Consider the following 20,327-nt stretch of genomic DNA (forward strand, 5'->3'; position numbering starts at 1 on the left):
TTTCTTGGAAAATTAAGTCAACCCTCTCCCATATAAGTCAGTGATCAATCTAACATGTGCTATGAAAGCATTCAGTTCAGACCTAACTAAATACCTATGAAGACACTGTGTTCCTCTCTTCCCTGACATCTCAATTCTGATTCTGAGGTCCCAATTCTGTCCAAAGATGGTGACTAGCAAGAGGAATTCTAAGACAGATAAATAGGTTTACCGATTCATGCTGGTTATTCCGCCATACCTGGATGGTCGCTGCTGGCATAGGTTAGCAAAAAACCCCGCCCAGAAATGTGGGATCCACTCTCAAAGCGCACAGTTACTTCATTGGTGTTCAGCAGAAGTTCTTTGGGCATAGTCATGCTTCCACAATATGGACCTGAAAACAAAGCATGCTGGTGGCTCATTTCAAAATTTAGACCAGGACAAAGAATTTGTTTATGTATTTTTCTTCCTTAAAGGTCAAATTTACCAAACAACACACACATAGGAATCATCATCTTTACCGACTGAAATTTTGCTTTGTCCTGAGACTGAGAGGTAGAAACTGATGGTAAACTTAATTATACAGACAAACCAAGGTAGGGACAGTGGCCAACTCTAGATAGGCAACAGGCTGGAACTAGTTAATTATGAACAACCTAAAGATATAGGTTTTTATTTTTGTAAGCACACTACTAACAAAAATCAAATATATTAGGGGACTTCCCTGGCAGTCCAGTGGTTAAGACTCTGTCCTTCCAATGCAGGGGGCATGAGTTCAATCCCTCGTGCGGGAACTAAGATCACCCATGCTGTGCAGTATGGCCAAAATTAAATAAATAAATTGTTTAATAAAATAAAATATATTGCGGGCTTCCCAGATGATGCCAGTGGTTAAAAAAAAAAAAAACTACCCCAACTCAGGAGATGCAAGAGATGCAGGTTTGATCCCTGGGAAGATTCCCTGCAGAAGTAAATGGCAACACACTCCAGTATTCTTGCCTGGAAAACTCCGTTGACAGAGGAGCTTGGCAACTACAGTCCATGGGGTCACAAAGAGTCAGACAAGACTGAGTGTGACTGCACGCACACACACAAATATGTTAGATAGTAAAGAAAATGTTATTACAAAGGTGATATTCTAGGAACTTCTAAATTTGCTTAAAAGAAAAAAAAGTGAAATGAAAGTGTTAGTCACTCAGTTGTGTCCGAATCTTTGTGACCCCATGGACTGTAGCCCGCCAGACTCCTCTCCTCTGTCCATGGAATTCTCCAGGCAACAATACTGGGGTGGGTTACCGTTCCCTTCTCCAGGGGAATCTTCCTGACTCAGAGATCGAACCCAGGTCTCCTGCAGTGCAGACAGATTCTTTAGCATCTGAGCCACCAGGGAAGCCCACATTTGCCTAAAGTACAGTCCAAATAATTGTGTCCCAATCAAATTCATGTTGAAATCCTAATGTCTGATGTGATAGTATTAGGAGGCCTTGGGGAGGTGCTTAGTTGAACAAGGGCAAAGCCCTCATGAATGGGATTAGAGCCTTTATAAAGAAGGCCCCAGTGAGTTGGCTTGCCCCTTCCAGCAGGTGAAGACAGCAAGATGGCTATGAACCAGGAACTGGTTCTCACCAGCCACTACACTATATCTACCAGCACTATGATCTTGAACTTCCCAGCCTCCAGACTGTGAGAAATGAATGTCTGTTGTGCATAAGCTACCTGGTCTATGATATTTTGTTATAGCAGCCTAGAGAGACTAAGAGAGATAGCAAAGAAAATGTTATCACAAAAATATATTCTAGGGGCTTCCTAGGGCTTCCCTGGTGGCTCAGCTGGTAAAGAAATCCTCCTGCAATGCGGGAGACCTGGGTTCTCTCTCTGGGTTGGGAAGATCCCCTGGAGGAGGGCATGGCAACTCACTCCAGTATTCTCGCCTGGGGAATCCCCATGGACAGAGGAGCCTGGCGGGCTGCAGTCATGGGGTTGCAAAGAGTCAGACACCACTGAGCGACTAAGCACAGAGGCCTCCTAAATTTGTTCACAGAAACTCACAGATTCCCTTTTTCCAAGAAAGTTCCACCACTGTATAGCACAGGGAACTACATTCAATATTTTGTATTAACTATAAGGGAAAAGCATCTGAATAAAAAATGTGTGCATAACTAAATCACTTTGCTGTACATATGAAACTAACACAGCATTGTAAATCAACTATACTTCAATTTTTTTACAAAAATGTACATAAAGAAAAGAAAGTTCCACAATTTAAGGACTGTCCCATACATGGGAAAAATCTATGTTCATGCAGTTCACTCATTTCTCTTTCTCTTCTCTACCACTCTTAACAGTAACTTCTGATTAATGTATGTAATTTACTTTGATTTGTAAAATGAAGTTTATAAGAAAGCAGAGTAATTTCTAAAGGCTTTTGAAATACCACAGCATATATATTATGCAATTAAGAGTATAACATATTGTTTCTAGACTATGTTGCTTGAAAAGCAATAAGAAGTTCTTTGAACTTTTAAGAGACAAAATGAGATTTGGAGCTTAAAAAAAAAAAGAAATTCCTAAGACTACTCAAGTAGAAGTTTAGTTTGTAAATTGTCATCTTTAAAGTCAAGTATGCAAGACATGATAATTTCTCTGAAAACAGGGATCAGCAAACAAATTTTGAAGGCAGGTACTCTGCATCAACTTCTCCCAAAATAGAAAAAATAGCATAGAAAGAGCTAATTGCAACAACAATGATTGCATCAGGTTAAGGGAAGACCACTCCAAGTCAGCACTAGTATGACTGGTCACACCAGCCAAAGCCAAAACAGGGCCCAGACGGCTTAAACAGGCAGAAGAAGACTGTGAACCCAGCTCAGCCTTCCTCTCCTGGTATAAGGGATCAGATTTCTCTTTGTCCGGTCCAGATGTCATATTCTGAAAATGTGACGAAATGAGAGAGATGCTGTGTGTTTACATGCCACACATCTCTGTTGCTCCCTATTATTAAATGATGATGAATTCCAAACAAAAAAGAGTGTTTCTCTCTTTAGAAATACTTGCATATACTTACTTATGTGAGTTAATACTTGCAAATAATTTAGAATGGAACCTAGGATATAAAGAGTTACTCATGTAGTAACTCTTTAAGTACTCATTAAGTACCTGTTAAATGAATATACGAAAACAAACAAATAATGCCTGTCTTCCTTTTAGGCTATATTCCCTGGGGTTAGGGACTTTCCTATCATCACTTTCTCTCAAACAGCTTGTACATGTGGCAGCCTTCCAAATATTGTCTGAATCTAAACGAAGTTAAATGTTTTTCTACTTGCAACAGTTGGTTTTTAAAAACAAAACATGATTATAAAGATACACAAAATATTTAATCTTGTCATTACAGAATATCATGAAGAAGTAAGCAAGAAAATTGTAGAAAAGAAAGGAAAGAAAATCATTAGTGTGGTAGCTATATGGATTTTTTTATCTTTAAGAGTGCTCATAAGCACAGAAGATAGGCAATTAATACTAAATTCATTTTTGTATAATAAAGTAGAATGAGAAGCGTTTTTTCAAAATTAAAGTGAGTCATTACTGCGCTTGACTTTTGCAACTGATTCTCAGTTTTAAATATGTTTCAAATTCATTTGTTCTTTGCACAGGTTAAGTGAGATACTTGCTTTGCAAACCTAACAACAAAGATGAAATAACTAGTTACTTGTTGCTATTAATAAGTCAGAATATTTTCCTAACCCATATTTACTTTTTCCAAGAAGAAATAACAACATGAAGACTTCTCCAAACAGTGATGATGACACCATACCAATTTCTCCTTAAACTTCTATTGCATTCCAACGAGTTCTAACAAAAACAGTGAGGAAAAGAAAGTCTAAATTGATTATCAGTGGGAACTTGACATTTTTCTAGTTGAAATATATTTGACGTATAACACTAATTTAAGACAGACAACATGCTAGTTTGATATCTTTATGTATTTTAGTATGATAGTCACTGTAGGGATAATAAGCATGTGTGGTGTTGTGTTGGTCGCTCAGTCGTGTCCGACTCTTTGTGACCCCATGGGGGTCCTCTGTAGCCTGCCAGGGTCCTCTGTCCATGGAATTCTCTAAGCAAGAATACTGGGGTGGGTGGCCATTTCCTTCTCCCAAATTAGTATATCTATCATATTACTTATCATTTCTTCTGAGTGGTTGCAATAATTAAGTAGTAGTCTCTCAGCAAGTTGATGATTACAATAAAGTACTGTCTGTATTCACTAAACTGTGCATTAAATCTCTAGGGTTTATTTGTTACTCACTGCAAGTTTGTACCCTTAAACAACATCAATCCTATTTTCCCACCCTCCATCCCCTGGTAGCTACCATTTTGCTTTCTGTTTTTATGAACTGGTCTTTTTTTAGATTCCATATGTAAATGGAGATCACACACTATTTGTCTTTTTCGATCTGACTCATCTCACGTAGCATTATGTGCTCAAGGTCCATCTACGCTGTTGCAAATGACAGGATGTCCTACTTTCTCACGGTTGAATAATTGGAGGGTTTTGTGTTTTTTTTAGATTTTTATGGAACAATTGAAAGGAAAGGCTGCAAAATTTTAAATACTTTACATGTAAAGATAAGAGTGCATGCCATCATGCTAACTTGCTGAGCAATACATATAATTTCCTAAATCAAAAACACACAGTAAAACTCTAATTTGGCTGCATCCCCCCCAAAGTCCCAGTAAACATTTCTGAAAGAAGTTCAAAGAAAGAAAATGTAAACACACACATCCTTTAATCACCCTTAACCCACTGATACCATCCTTCCCACATTCTCATTGATATGCTGCAAAGACATAACTAAACCTTAGCAGGGATAGGATATGCCCTGTCTATACAAATGCCATCATTCAAAGTTATTTGATAGGTTCATCAAGGCACAGCGGCCACACAGCAGAGGCAGCTTTAGTCCAGAGCAGGGAACTGAAGCTGGGGACTGGTTGCTCTATTGCCTTTGGCAAAACATTCAAATCATTGCTTGTCTGAAGGTCTGACAGATAAAGATTCCTTTTCACAGACTCCAGGTTAATAACTGCATTCCTGGAGTTAAAAGGGAAAAGTGATGAAAACAGAGACGTGTGACTGGCAGTGAGAAGGAAAAATAATTAGAAACCACAGAAGGATCCTACAAGCCTATCTTAAGTTCTCTCTTTCAGTTTTTTTTAAAACTAATTATTAATTTATTTTAATTAATGAACTTTTTGGCTGCATTGGGCCTTTGTTGCCGCGTGTGGGCTCCTTCCAGTTGCAGAGAGTGGGGGCTACTCTCTACCTGTGGTGCAGGGGCGTCTCACTGTGCTGGCTTCTCACTGCAGAGCACAAGCTCTAGGCTCATGGACTTCATGGGCTGTAGCTCGTGGGCCCTCGAGTGTGGGCTTCAGCTGCTGTGGCACACGGGCTTAGTTGTTTGGCAGCGCGTGGCATCTTCTCGAACCAGGGATTGAACCCAGGTCCCCTGCACTGGCAAGTGAATTCTTGACAACAGAGCCACCAGGAAAGTCCTGCGTTCTCAGTTTTCAGCCAGACTCCCTTGAGGATGGTATCTTTTTCTATGAAAGACTTTCTCCACCCCATCTGCCCAGAAGATGTATTTACTCTTAGGTACTCTCTGTCTCAATTTTTAAAAAGGATCTACACCTGTATTTGAACAATACACAATGCCAGTGTCATTGGAAACCCATTAAGGGTTCAGAGGTGACTTCTAGCTTTGACTGTGGTTATATTCTCTTCCGGCACAATGTTCCTAGGCTGGTAAAACTACCACAATTCACAGTCAAGGCTGAACCCTAACCCTTTTGAGTGGTTCTTAAGAACTCTAGCAGACCCAGAAGCAAGACTCACAATCTGCATGGATGTTTGCTTTACAACTGGAAGTGCTGTGTGTTTCATAGAACTTGGACTTGCTGTTTAACTCTGCCCTCCTCCCTACCTCTATCCTTCTCTGGGAAGCAGGTTCCGTCTTTGTAGTCCCAAATTCCCATCCGACTGGGAGACAGCAGAAAGGCAGTTCATCAAGTAGTAAGAAAATCATGAGAAATAAATCCTTCTACCTTTTGTGGTTTGTCGTGAGTCACCCTGGATTGTGGGAAAATCCATCAGTGATACCAAATGGAGTAGCATGTGGCGTTTGGCACCAGACATCAGACCAGGAGCTGGCAGACAATGGACTGACTCCTTGGACAAAAGGAATAAGGGCCAGCAGTCCTAGGAGCTGCCTGCTTTGAGCACAGTAGGCCAGTTCCTCTCAGCACATCCCCTGTTCCATAAGCAGCTGAGAGAGGAAACCCTTTATCTTCCCACGTGTGAATAAAAGCCAACTGTCCTACCAGGAAGAATGAACTGTCTGCCTGGAGCCAGCCCTCTGGAATCTCTGGCAATCTGACAATCCATGCAGCAATTCACCCTCATGCTGCATTCTCCATGGCCTGTCTGCCTGAGTCTCCGGATACAAGGCAGTATTCTGTTTAATAACGGTTCCAAGTCACTTCAGATGGGTCTGTGCTTTTGATCTTGAAACTGATGGCACTAAATTATTGTTTCATCTGTGAAAAGATGTGTTTAAAACATGCTATGCATGCCATTAAAAGAAACCAAAGAGGAGATCTCTCCCTCTCCAGATCCAGTGGTGAAAACAGAGACCAAATGAAAAACTAACTCGCCAGAGATTTGTCATAAATCAAATTGAGCAATGAGAACCAAAAATCTCCTAAAAGCCTTCATTAGCCATATGAGCACCATCTTACTCACACATTTAATTTTTCATGGCAGATAAGAACATGCCGATGAGATGAAGTGATGCTCCCTGGGCAAGCCATTGGCAGAGCCAGCCACACGATGTGCCACCGGCCAGCTGCCACGAAAGTGGTACCTGATGTGGCCCAGATCTGGGTGTAGAGGTACACTGATAAAACAATCTCCAGAAATGCTGAAGCTGCAAACGCCATTGGACTTCTGTCCATTTTCCTTTTTTTTTTTTTTTTTCTGTGCAGTCAAATAGCAGGATTTGTCCTGCTAGCTAATTGCAATAGGCCACTGTACAAAATTACAGAATTTTCAGGGCCATTTTCTTTGAAAAGGAGGGACATTTGCATAAAAAAGGGATATTCCTGGACTGTGCCATTAAAACCATAGTCACGTAAGAATGTAAGTGGTATCCCTGGAGAGTTTTGGTCTCTGGTTCCCAGACAAAATATCAGTGACAGATGATAAATGAACCAGGCAGATTCCTAGACAAAGGTGCAGCTTTCCTTGGGGCTATGGGACTTGGGTCAAGAAGTGCCTTCACTCCAGAACCTACCTGGGCGATTACTTTTTGCCCAACAAAAGATGGCAATTTGCTGAAATGAACCACAGTGTATCTCTGGGGAAGTGCTTGAGGAAAAGGAGAAGGAAGAGGCCAATATTTTTTCTCCTTGAGGCTTATGGTTATGTTAATGAGACATCTAGCATGGAACATTCTGGCTGATACAACTTTTTTAAGAGATACGTTTTATTTGTATTTAAAAAAAATTTTTGGCCATGCCATGCAGCATGTGGGATCTTAGATCCCCAACCAGGGGTGGAACCAGCACCCCCTGCAGCAGTGGAAGTGCAGAGTCTTAACCACTGGACTGCCAGGGAAGTCACCTAACTTTTTCATATGCTTACTATTCTTTCTGAATTCTATCTTGGTATAAAAGGCAAAACAAAGCAAAAGAAAAAGCAGTCCTTCTTAAGCATTTCCACCAAAGCTGCCCCAGTGATAGAGGAAAATGCATTTCTGGGGTGTTGGAAACCCCAAAACAATTTTCCAAAAGCTTCTCCATAGGCTTTTGTTTTATCTTCAGAAGTTGTAAGAATTTTGCATTCTCCATAATATGGCTTTGAGACATAAACCATCTATAAAATAGAGGCTGCCAATCTTGTGTTTTTCTCTATTTGGAATTCTCTTAACAGAAAAGTCACAATGATTAGATCTTATTGCAATATGCCAGATACATATCATTCTAAACTATTATCACAGAAATCTTGTTGTAGTTATGAGTCAAAACACTCAGTATTATTTCCGACTTTTCCCATTTCTCTTGTTCCTGGTGTAATATAAATATTAATGGCTGACTTCACATCGTTGTATTTCTAAGTCACTGACAATGGTTAAAAAAATACTGGGGGTAGAGGTGGGAGTACAGGAAATGTAAGAGAACAATTCTGGAACTTCCTGGGTTTTCCATAGTCCAAGTCATTTAGCAACACAGCTAATTTAACTGACTATAATTAGGTTCACTGACCATGATGTCTCCCTTAATTTCTTGACTAAGAAGCACTTTTTTAAGCCTTAAATTTATACTAGCACTCTGCATGTGAGTGATTTCTCAAAATTCCATTTGGTTCTCAGGATACCCACCCTTAGGGGAAGGCCTGCAGAGGTCTCCATTTCTTCCAGCAAATAATGAACAAGAACTACAGTTCACTTCTGCACAAACCACGAGATCAGATGGCTTTTATCACCCTGAATGGGAATGGCACGGTGCTTAAGAATGGGGTCCCTAGAGCCAAATGTCCAGACTTGAATCCCAGATCTAGTTAAGTGATTATAAGCAAGTGACTTGACCTCTTTGAGCTTCAGTTTCCTTATGTGTGGATGCTAATAATAGGCCCCCTCTTACAGGGCTATTATGAGGGTTAAGTGAGTAACTCTAGAGCCCCAAAGCCCAGCGTAGAGCACAGCTGAACGCTCTATTGCAGGAACCTTCTATACAGTTTTCATGGTCTTTTGTATATAATAAGTAGAGCCCTAAAACTGTAGGTAAATCAAGTCTTTCTTTAAATGCAGAGCAGATATTTATTGATAGAGGAATCTTACTATAAATCTTCCTACAGCGTGAGTAAAGATACTCAAATTTATAAGATTATAGACTTTTAAATGTATGTTTGCCAAAATCAAGCTGCATGCAATTTGATTCATTAAATGTTGATTGTGGGTCTGCAAGTGTAAGATTATGACAAGCAACAGGGGATGTTCAAAGGATGAATCAAATGCAATTCCTTCCTCAGGAAACCCCGAATCAGTTGAAAGGCTAAAATAATGATCTCCACTTGAGACTGGGGCTCCACTGAAGGCTTAGAAAAACAACATGAGCCCAAGAGAAGGAGTATCTGGAGCTGCTGAACATCAGAGGAGGTTCTAGGGTAACTAGCATTGGATTTGCTTGTCTTCACACTGTGTATATGTGTGTGTGTGTGTGTGTGTGTGTGTGTGTTTTAGAAGGGGCAGAAAAGGAGAGGGACATGCAGAAGAAATGACATCATCAAAAGTACTGAACATGAAACTGTTTGATGTGTTTATTTGGAAAAGGCATTGGGATGCAGAGACTCAGAGATGTGGCTGGAAATGTGGGTGGGGAAGAGAGTGAGTGAGCCAGCCTTGAACACCAAGCTAGTGATTGTCTGTAGACAGTGGGGCACAATTAACCATTTTTGAAATAAAGAAATCATCACAACAATATTTAACAAGATAATCTTAGATGGCCTGGAGGGAATGGAGACTGGTGAAAGAAAAGAGGAGAAAATCAGGAAGTTTTTTCTATAAGAAATAGACACAAAATGTGAATTGGTGGTGGCAGTGGGAAAAAAAAAAAAAAAAACAAAATAAGCCAAACTGAATGAACTATGGGCTTAGGGAACATGGGTTCTCTGCTCATCTCATGAAGCTGTATGGAGAAAATCTGTCCATGAAGCTGCTTCTGACTCACGGAACCCCTGCCACAGGCTGGGACTGATTTGGATAAACTTGGGTCACCAGGGATGCACCAGGAGGTGTAGATGGCGTGTCCTGCCTCAGCTTAGCCTCTTCTGGGTGAAAGGAGAGCGCGTGGGGTAGCAAGAGGGACTGATGTGTTCTCTGCACTTAGACATGTTAGACAAACATTAGACTGTATTCTAGCCCACTGAGGAGGAGGAGCGGCTGGAAAGGCAGGGGAGAGGCAGGAAGAGGAGGGGAAGGAGGGAGGGAATGATGATGGTAGCTAACGTTGACTGAGTGCTTATTATGGGCCACACATTTTACTTTAAAGTTATATATACAAGTGCTTCAGTCACCCATATGTGGCAGATATTGTTATTTTGCCCATTTTGAAGAAGGGAATATGGAGACACAGAAAACTAAGGCATTTGCTCAAGGTCAAAGTAATTTAAAAATAAGCAGTAAAGCAGGAATTTGGAGTTAGGCAGTCTAATTCCGGAGTCTGCCCTCTTAAGCCCAAGTGAAAACTCTACACAGAAACAGAAGTGTTCATCTCAGTCCATGCCGAAGGGCTGGTTTTACTGGTCCACAGTGACCTGGGTGTGGGAGTCTATGAAACTCCATCAGAACAAGGTCCTTTGAGATCCCAAGGGACCAATATTCCCACCAAGATTCTTCCAGCAGGTCCTTCAGGGGGTTGAGGAACAGCCCTAAACTCTACCCACTGGGGGAAGATCAGCTTTCATGGAAAACTGGGACCTAGTAAATCTTGAAATATCAGGAAGCAGAAATGACAGTTTCACTGGGGTCCCCACAAACAGTGGTAGCAGAAACAAACCTCTGGGTGACTTCTTTGTGGTCAGCAAGACTGGAAATGGAACTTAACATTAAGTTCCATTACATCACCTTAACATTAACTTAACCTTAACTTAAGGTTACAGGGTGCCTAACAAGTTTTAAAGTTGAGAATAATGATCTTTAGTATGAATCCACAGTCTTCCCTCTTCAGTCTCATGAATAAAACAACATGAGACATTTCATATTTTAAACGTAGGTATATTGGCACGACACAATGCCTGAATCAGCACCTACTCTCCCCACAAGTTCAAGATATCTTAATGTTTTATACAACTAATTTCTTATTATTTTATATCACAAATATAAAAGGGAGGAGATTGAGAATCAATCCTGAAGCAGCAACCTGAACTGAACTATACAACTAAATGCTTCATGATCCTGACTGGATTCTAGACCAAGAAGGAACATGGCTGTTTCTTTTGAAGGAAGTCTCTGTTACTTTGGCCTCAAACTGAAATGCAAAATGCCCTTAGTAACAGTGAAAAAAAATCTCTAAGAAAAGTATGATACTTCTTAAATTTTTTTTTGGCCAGGATATTAGTACACATGATCTTAAAAGTTAGTATATATGTTTTATATCCAAAAATGTTTATAAGTTTAAAAGTTTATGTTTAAAAACATCTTGAGAATCATACTCTCATTTACAGATGTGAGAGTTGGACTATAAAGAAAGCTGAGTGCCAAAGAATTATATGCTTTTGAACTGTGGTGTTGGAGAAGACTCTTGAGAGTCCTTTGGACTGCAAGGAGATCCAACCAGTCCATCCTAAAGGAGATCAGTCCTGAATGTTCATTGGAAGGACTGATGCTGAAGCTGAAACTCCAATATTTTGGCCACCTGATGGGAAGAACTAACTCATCGGAAAAGACCCTGTTGTTGGGAAAATTGAGGGCAGGAGGAAAAGGGGACGACAGAGGATGAGATGGCTGAAAATCATCACTGACTTGACGGACATGAGTTTGAGTAAGCTCCGGGAGATGGTGATGGACAGGGAAGCCTGGCATGCTGCAGCCCATGAGGTTGCAAAGACTCGGACATGACTGAGCAGCTGAACTGAACTGAACTGAAGATTCATGCCTCGCTCTTAACATATGTTCTAGAGTAAGCCTGATAAAGTTGTTGATTCCTGGCTGTTTAAAGAGTATTTTAAAAAGGAGGATCAGTGTCTTAATTCAGCCACAGGTATATAAGCGCACTCTTCAAATTGATGTTAGAATCTGAAATATCAGCCATAATTATAATACATGACAAACAGAAGAAGAATAACCCCACATTGTTTGTATCAGGTCTCTTAACAATCAGTGAGATCAGGTGTATATTTTGCTTGATCACTGGGAAAGCTGATGTGGGTCACACCTGTTTATAGTACATTTTACTAACATGAATGAAAGCACTCAAAGTATATGCACCAAACCCTTAAAACAAAATCGGTGTGAGGTGGGCAGGGGGAACCATTATAAATTACATGCACAATGATTAAAAACTGTACAACCTCAGCTTATTCACAGTGGTTAATGAATCACATTCCAACTATGTCCACTCTTGGCAGAGCTTCCAAACATGAATGCCAGAAGACATAATTCTTTTTCAAAACATTAACTCCACATTTAAAAGTCTGATAGTGTTGAGTCTTAAAATCTCTTGGCAATGGGTTTTAGCAATTAATTGAAAAAAATCTCAGCTGGATAAACCAAAACTATTTAGCTGTTTCAGCCACACATGTAACTGTTAGAGCCCAGTATACTGGAATTGCAGGCAGTATTCCTGATCGTGTATTTCTACCCCCACTCTCCCACAGGGGGACTGCAGTGCACACTCTCCTCCAGGTTCTGTGGGTCCCTGGGACCACCCCCTCCACAGTCTTGGGGCCACACTGGCTGCAGAGGGGCCTCACCTCCTCCAGGGAGTGGGACAAGAGCCCCACAGGAAAGCCCACTCCCTCAGCTCGCCCAGGCCAACAAAGCACTCCAGCCTCCTCTTCCTTCTTGGCAGATGCCAGGAAGTTCAAACTGACCAGGGGACTGTTTTAACTACATTAAATATAGGTCTAAAGTCAGTAATCTTAGTCAAAGAAAATCTACTTGTTTTTATTAAGAAACAAACGTTTATTAAAAAAGTCAAGGGAAGACAAAAACAATACACCAAGTTGAACCTTCTAAAATCCTCCTCCTAACAATTTGCTGCAGTCATGTTCTCACTCTGGTTAGAGGCTTTTTTCTATTATTATAACATTACTATGTATTCATATTTCACCTAACACTACATCATGGCTCAGTGGTAAAGGATCTACCTGCCAATGCAGGAGACCTGGATTCAATCCCTGAATCAGGAAGATGCCCTGGAGAAGAAACTGGCAACACACTCCAGTATTTTTTTCCTGGGAAATCCCACGGATAAAGGAGCCTGGTGGGCTACAGTATGTGGTGTCGCAGAAGAGTCGGACACAACTTAGCAACTCAACAACAACATCATCATAAGAAGCTTTCCATTTAACTGTCTTTTTAACAGATAGCTGTTTAATATTGCAAATAAGTATTATATGCTTTACTTAACTGGTTCCTTGCCACTGAACTTGCCCATTTACTTTTTAAATCATTTATTCACAGAGTATCTACTATATTCAAATCACTGGATGAAATATAAATACAAATATATGAATAAGCAGCTTCTCCAAGAATGCTCTTCAGAATTATTATACAAAGACACAAATATACAGATGCAACATACATGCATATGCATGTGTATACCCGCTCTATGTGGCTCTGAGCCATTTAATTCTTCTAAAATATGCTTCTAGGATTGAAATATTCTAATTTCCTTTCCATGTAGTCCTTTCATTACTAATTTCTATTATTCCTGTCTACTAGATTTGCCTTAAATGTGACTGATCAAGAAATCTTTAAAGTAGTCTCAAAATAAACTAATTCTAAGCATCAATAAGTATTTTATCTTAAGAACATCCCCAACCCAAAATTTTAACTACACTTGTGTTTTAGGCAAAATTGCTGTCTGATGTAGTACTGGGCGGAGCCCCCGGGGAAGGCAGTTGAGCATGAGGCTTTCTTTGGGTGTTGGGACTTGGGGAGAAAGAGACATCTGGAAACAGATGTCTTGAAACCACAGAGACATAGACATAAATTTTCCTTTCAGCCCTTAACTAGCTGTGTGATCTTCAGCATGTTAGTTGAAAAAAAAAAATCTTGGGAACTCCCTGACAGTCCAGTGGTTAGTTAGGACACAATGATTTCACTGCCAGGACCCAGGTTCAGTCTCTGGTTGGGGAACTAAGATCCCACAAGCTACACAGTACAGTTAAAAAAAAAAAAAAGAATGAAACAACAAAACTCACCATGCCTCAGTTTCTCTATTTGCAAAAAAAAGTTAACAGTAACAACCTTGCAGGGGGGAATATGAGGATTCCAGAAAATCTACCTAAGGCCAAACCTATGCCTGGCATACAATGAATATGCTTACTTCTATAATGAGCATATATTTTGTTTTTAAAAAACAAGCATAACTATGTAGGAAAAAAATCTGAAGAGAAAAATGAATTTACTAGGCTTTATTGAAATGAATGGCAATTCATTACTCACTTCCAAGTGAAGTGTCTAACTTGAAAATTCAAGAAGCTAGAAACATGGAATAGAGTGCTCTGATGCCAACCATGATCACCTTGTAACCCAGCTCCTAAAATGCAGTTAAATGCTAGTCACTCAGTCATGTCCAACTCTTTGAGACCCAAGGACTATAGCCTGCCAGGCTCCTCTGTCCGTGGGATTCTCCAGGCAAGAATACTGGGAGTGGATTGCCATTCCCTTCTCCAGGGGATCTTCCCGTCCCAGGGATCAAGCCCGGGTCTCCTGCATTGCAGGCAGATTCTTTACCATCTGAGCCACCAGGGAAGTTCTCAAAATACAGTTAAATCCCAGGCTTTTCCTCTTTTCTGTTTGTGAACACACATCAAAAATGCATGGGAAAGCCACATCCATTCTCCAATCATGCTTCAGAACAATCTGACCCCCTTTCTAGTTCTCACCTCAGCCCCTAAGCTGAGACCTAAAGCAACAGAGACGATCAGACTGCTGCTCTGTCAGTTGGTAGAATTAACTGTTCATCTTCAGGAAAAGTAGATGCTTCTCCAGAGAGACGAGCCATGAGAAAGCCGTCCTGGCCCTGGAGCACCTTCCCCCGCATTCTACACGGGAGCTCTGACACTCAGGGCCCCCTTCTGAATCTGGAGGGAATGTCCCGGCTAGTGAGGGATTCCCTAAAGAGTGCCTCCGTAAATTAATACACCTGCCATTACCAGAGCTACCTGAACAGTAAGTGCTCCCAGCACCCCTGGAATTTGCATTTTTCCCCTTTGAGTCAAACTGGAATTAAAAACTTGCAACTTGTTAATTGCAATTTAATTTTATGAAAGTCTTTTCACACTGTTCATGGGCTTCTCAAGGCAAGAATACTGAAGTAGGTTGCCATTCCCTTCTCCACAAACTGTGGTGCTGGAGAAGACTCTTGAGAGTCCCTTGGACAGCAAGGAGATCAAACCAGTCAATCTTAAAGGAAATCAACCTTGAATATTCACTGGAAGGACTGATGCTGAAGCTGAAGGTCCAATACTTTGGCCACCTGATATGAAAAGCCGACTCATAGGAAATTTTTCCCTGATGCTGGGAAAGATTAAAGGCAGGAGAAGGAGGCAACAGAGGATGAGATGATTGGCTGGCATCACCGACTCAATGGACATGAGTTTGAGCAAACTCAGAGAGATTGTGAAGGCCAGGACAGCCTGGCCTGCTGCAGTTCATGGGATAGCAAAGAGTCCGACATGACTTAGTGACTGAACAACAACAAATTTTATGAAATCAACCATCTTTACTGTCAGAGTAAGTGAGCCATCATTACAACAGATAATATTCCCAGGCATTAAAAAACAAAACAAAACAAAACTTAGGTTTTTTCCCTCCATGCTACTGCTGCTGCTAAGTCACTTCAATCATGTCCGACTCTGTGCGACCCCATAGACGGCAGCCCACCAGGCTCCCCCGTCCCTGGGATTCTCCAGGCAAGAACACTGGAGTGGGTTGCCATTTCCTTCTCCAATGCATGAAGGTGAAAAGTGAACGTGAAGTCACTCAGTTGTGTCTGACTCTTAGCGACCCCATGGACTGCAGCCTACCAGACTCCTCCGTCCATGGGATTCTCCAGGCAAGAGTACTGGAGTGGGGTGCCATTGCCTTCTCCATTTCCTCCACAAGGGCTAGGTAACTTTAGACCCCTGAACAGTCTCCGGGCTGGTCTGGGCTTTCACGCTGGGAGGAGGCAGCACACTGGGAGGAGTGCAGACTCTCTGGGTACAGAGGTAAAGACAGCCCAGAAAGCTGTGTGCTTGAGAGAAATTACCTACGAAACTAGCAGGTGGACAGGGTTTTGCTTAAAACCTGTATCATTTTCAGAGCTGTATGCACAGTGAATTTCAGAAAAACTCTAACCTTGGAAGAACCTATATATAAGACTCTGTTCTTGTTTTCTAGTCATCTAAATCCAAGTTGTTTCCTTGGGCTAAGGACTGTAGGGTCACTGTTAATGTCAGTTCAGATACCAGTATGCTAACAGCATATTGAAACCACAAAGAGCTTAATTTCAAAAGGTTACTCTGAAAACTGTCCTCTGCACTTGCCATTCCCCTACCCAGAAACCTGCCCATAGACATAGGTGTGGTGTGCCTTCATTCAGTCCACTTGGGTCTCTGCTCAAATGCCCTCTTGTTGGAGAAGGCTCCTTGACTATCCCATCTGAACACAAACACACTCAGAACCAGACTCGACATCACCTTAGGAAGACTTACTTTTCTTATTCCTTATTTTTCTTCCTCACTACCTCTCACATTGTAGATGCATTTGCTTGTTGTTTTCCACTTGTCCCTCCAACAATACAAGCGCCACGAAAAGAGGAACTCTGTCTTTTCACTGCTATATCCCACTTAGTCCTTCACAGAATACTTGAACACGTGACCACTGTTCAATGCGTATTCATCACATGAATGAATGAACTGTAGATATTTTAGCCAAATGCTACATACACATCTCCAGTTCTCTTCCCAGCAAGACATAAACTCAAACTAAGCTCCAAGATCCACACAAAATGCTAATACTTCCTCAGTTGTCTTTGTTGCAGCTTATGAAGCAAGTGTATCCACGTGAACAACCCTGAGTCTACAAAGGGCAAGTTTCTCTTCAGATCTCCCCAGGCTGTGACGCTCATGAACACACCACTTGCCTCCTCTCCACATCTCAAAATTTCCCCCACTCATAGAAAGTGAGAGCTCTTTTCTTACCATATTGATCAGAAGAGCTAGTGAAGAGAAGGTAGTCAGAGGCACAGGTCTGGGATTCAATATCCAAATCTCCCAACCTCAGAATCAATCTCTTCCCCTTAGGTACTGTGAGAGTCCTTTCACAAGCAGTGTGATTGGGGTACGTCCCTGGATAATTCTTAGATGTCATGGTGCCACTGTCCTTATAGGTCACTATGTGCCCACAGCCATCACCTGGTAAAGGAAAAAAGGACACAAGAAGTAAGTGAAATGAATTCTTACCGAGAGCTGAGAAAGTTCATTATAATCTTCACCTTATGCATTTTATTTCTTCTATGGAGACAGAAAAGCTAAAAATAAAAATTGTTTTAATTATTACACAATATCTATTATTCCAGGTTATTTCATCTCTTATTTCTCAGCTTAATCTTCTGAACATTGTTGATCAAAATGTCTCATGTATTAGTATGGTAAGCCCTTTGCAAACACATAATTTAATCAAATTATTTTTCTAATTATCTATTCATCTACCCATCCACACTTGCACAGTGGGCCCTTGGCATTCACAGATTTGCCATTAGTAGTTTTGTCTATTAGCAAGCCAATGGTATGAAACAATTTGCAACTGAGGAAAAAAAAATACCATTCATTTTGGGGGTAATTGTCCTGATTAAATGGGATCAGGTATGCAAAAACGCTTCTGGAGAATCTGAGACTCATGCTGAGTGGACTATGTGTAAGAGCCTGTCATTCAACTGGGGATTAACAATCATCCCACATTCATATCTCAGTTAATTACAGCCACAGATTTGGAGATTTGGAGGCTTCCCAGGTGACTCAGCGGTAAAGAATCCGCCTGCTAATGCAGGAGATGCAGGTTCAACCTCAGGGTTGGGAAGATTCCCTGGAAGAGGAAATGGCAACCCAGTTCAGTATTCTTGCCTGGAGAATCCCTATGGATAGAGGAGCCTGGCGGGCTATAGTCCAAAGGATCGCAGAGCTGGACACAACTGAGCACACACAATAGACTCAGGACGTATCATGAATTTTGTGCTTGCCACCTGCCAGACATGGCATTGTTGGAGACACATACAAGTAGCAATGGCTGTTCACCACTCAAAGTGAAATGGGAGACAGTCACATGCCCAGATAACTATAATTCTAGGCGCCCCTGCCATTGCAGGAGCTTAAACAAAGTGCCAAAGAGGGCAACAGAGAATCTATTTCAGTGAATTCTCACTACTTCACTAAAATAAGGAATTCTCTTAAGGCTTTCTGAATAGGGAAGTTTAATCAACTGACCAACAAGTTGCTCCAGTAAATTAAAGCAACCAAATTATCTGACAGCATGTAAAACTGGGTGGGCTGCAAGATAAAGGAGCATACGTTGAATTCAAAGCACAAAATGCCTATAATTAGTACAGTTTCAGAGAAACAAAGCCAGAATTTTTGCCCTTAGCCAGAGGGAGAGAAAGCAGAAGTCTGTTGGAGAAGAACTTCTCTGTGGTGGTAACAGAAGGCAGACCAAAGCCTCCTATAGCAGAAGCCCTAGCTAGGTCATCATGGGAATCTGAAGCCCTAGGCAGCCTTCTTCCTTCTCCAGTCTAGCCCCTGCTACAGGATTCCTCTGGGGTCTTCTTTTATCCCACTTCCTTCTTGCCCTGAGGCTTGCAGTCCAAACAGTGATGGTTGCCGTTTAGTAGCTCAGTCACGTCTGACTCTGCGACACCGTCGACTATAGCCCACCAGGCTCCTCTGTCCATGAGATTCTCCAGGCAAGAATACTGGAGTGGAGTGCCATTTCCTTCTCCAGGGGATCTTCCTGACCCAGGGAAAGAACTCGGGTCTCCCGCATTGGCAGGCGGATTCTTTTACCACTGAGCCACCAGGGAAGCCCAAAATGGTATTGGAGGCCTCATTAAAATAAGGGGTGGGAGAATCTGTGCCAAACCAGCAGTCAAGGTGGAGGGACAGCCCTGCCCAAGCAAAGAAGAACTCAAGAGCCTCTTGATGAAAGTGAAAGAGGAGAGTGAAAAAGTTGGTTTAAAGCTCAACATTCAGAAAACGAAGATCATGGCATCTGCTCCCATCACTTCATGGCAAATAGATGGGGAAACAATGCAAACAGTGACAGACTTTATTTTTTGGAGCTCCAAAATCTGCAGATGGTGACTGCAGCCATGAAATTAACAGGAGCAAGCGACTGAACTGAACTGAACTCTCAAGATTCCAAGCTGGGAGGCTGGACTGGGGGAAAAGTGTAAGTGTTAGTTCCTCAGTCGTGTCTGACTCTTTGCGACCCCATGGATTGAAACCCACCAGGCTCCTCTGTTCATGGGATTCTCCAGGCAAGAATACTGGAGTGGGTTGCCATTTCCTCCTCCAGGGGGATCTTCCCTATCCAGGGATTTAACCCAGGTCTCCTGAATTGCAGGAAGATTTATTACCATCTTAGCCACCAAGGAAGCCTTGGATTAGGGGAGAGTTGACCTAAAGAAGCAGGAAGTTAGTTCCAAGGGGAAATGAAGATAAACAGCTAAGATAAAACTACTCTGAAAACTAGAGGTCTAGGCAGAAGTTGTGGAATTTATATGACTATGTAATAGAGGCCCACAGAGGATTTTGAGAAGAGAGATAATGAAAGAGGTATTTGAAAAAGACTCGAGATAGGAACTAGAATGCAGGAGAACGTGCCTCCTAGAGCAGGAGGAGGGTTAGAAATATGGTAGCTGGGATGGAAAGGGAATGAAAAACAGGAGGAAGTTCACAAGAAAAAAAATCAATGGACTTGGGTTTCAACCTATTATAATGGGAAAGACAGGAAGAGAAAAAAACAACGTTGAGATTTTGAGTCCAGAGATGATTGGAACACTGAGGCTGATAAGACAAAAAGAGAAGCCCAGAGGGCAAGCAGGTTTGGGGACAAAGGCTGTAAGTTTGGTTCTTAATGCTTGAGGTGATAGCTGTAAAATATATTTCTGGATGCGGGTTCGATCCCTGCTTTGGGGAGATCTCCTGGAGAAGGGAATGGCAACCCACTCAAGTCTTCTTGCTGGGAAATCCCATGGACAGAGGAGCCTGGCAGGCTACTGTCCAAAGGGTTGTAAAGAATTGGGCATGACTTAGCAACTAAACAAAAACATATTTCTGGAGCTCTCTGGCAGTAAGTACAAAATTGTTGAGAATTAAACGAAAATTATACTAGAGTAATGCATATGCTGCAGAAGCACATAGGGAACAAAGTTTTGATTTAAAACTTGAATTATTTACCTGCTCTTAAAGGCTTTAGTTAAAAAAAAAAATCTAATGCATAATTTCTCTTGGAAACCAGAAGACATGGCAATCACACCAGCAGGCATTCTAGCTGTCCTTTTAATAGAGATAGATGCCCTCACTC

General features: G+C 41.5%; 1 protein-coding gene across 2 annotated transcripts in view; it reads right to left on the reverse strand.

Annotated features, from left to right (window-relative positions):
- The window catches only part of DCBLD1 (discoidin, CUB and LCCL domain containing 1), a 72,458-nt gene that overhangs the window by 28,122 nt on the left and 24,009 nt on the right, over positions 1-20,327 (reverse strand). For both annotated transcript variants that reach the window (XM_061132059.1, XM_061132060.1), the window contains exons 2-3: positions 16,952-17,164; positions 239-373 (exon numbers count right to left, since the gene is read on the reverse strand). In XM_061132059.1, the coding sequence (XP_060988042.1) occupies positions 239-373; positions 16,952-17,164 (348 nt within the window). The remainder of the gene's footprint in view (positions 1-238; positions 374-16,951; positions 17,165-20,327) is intronic.

Source organism: Dama dama, chromosome 28 (genome assembly GCF_033118175.1).
Source record: "Dama dama isolate Ldn47 chromosome 28, ASM3311817v1, whole genome shotgun sequence".
Classification (NCBI taxonomy): domain Eukaryota; kingdom Metazoa; phylum Chordata; class Mammalia; order Artiodactyla; family Cervidae; genus Dama; species Dama dama.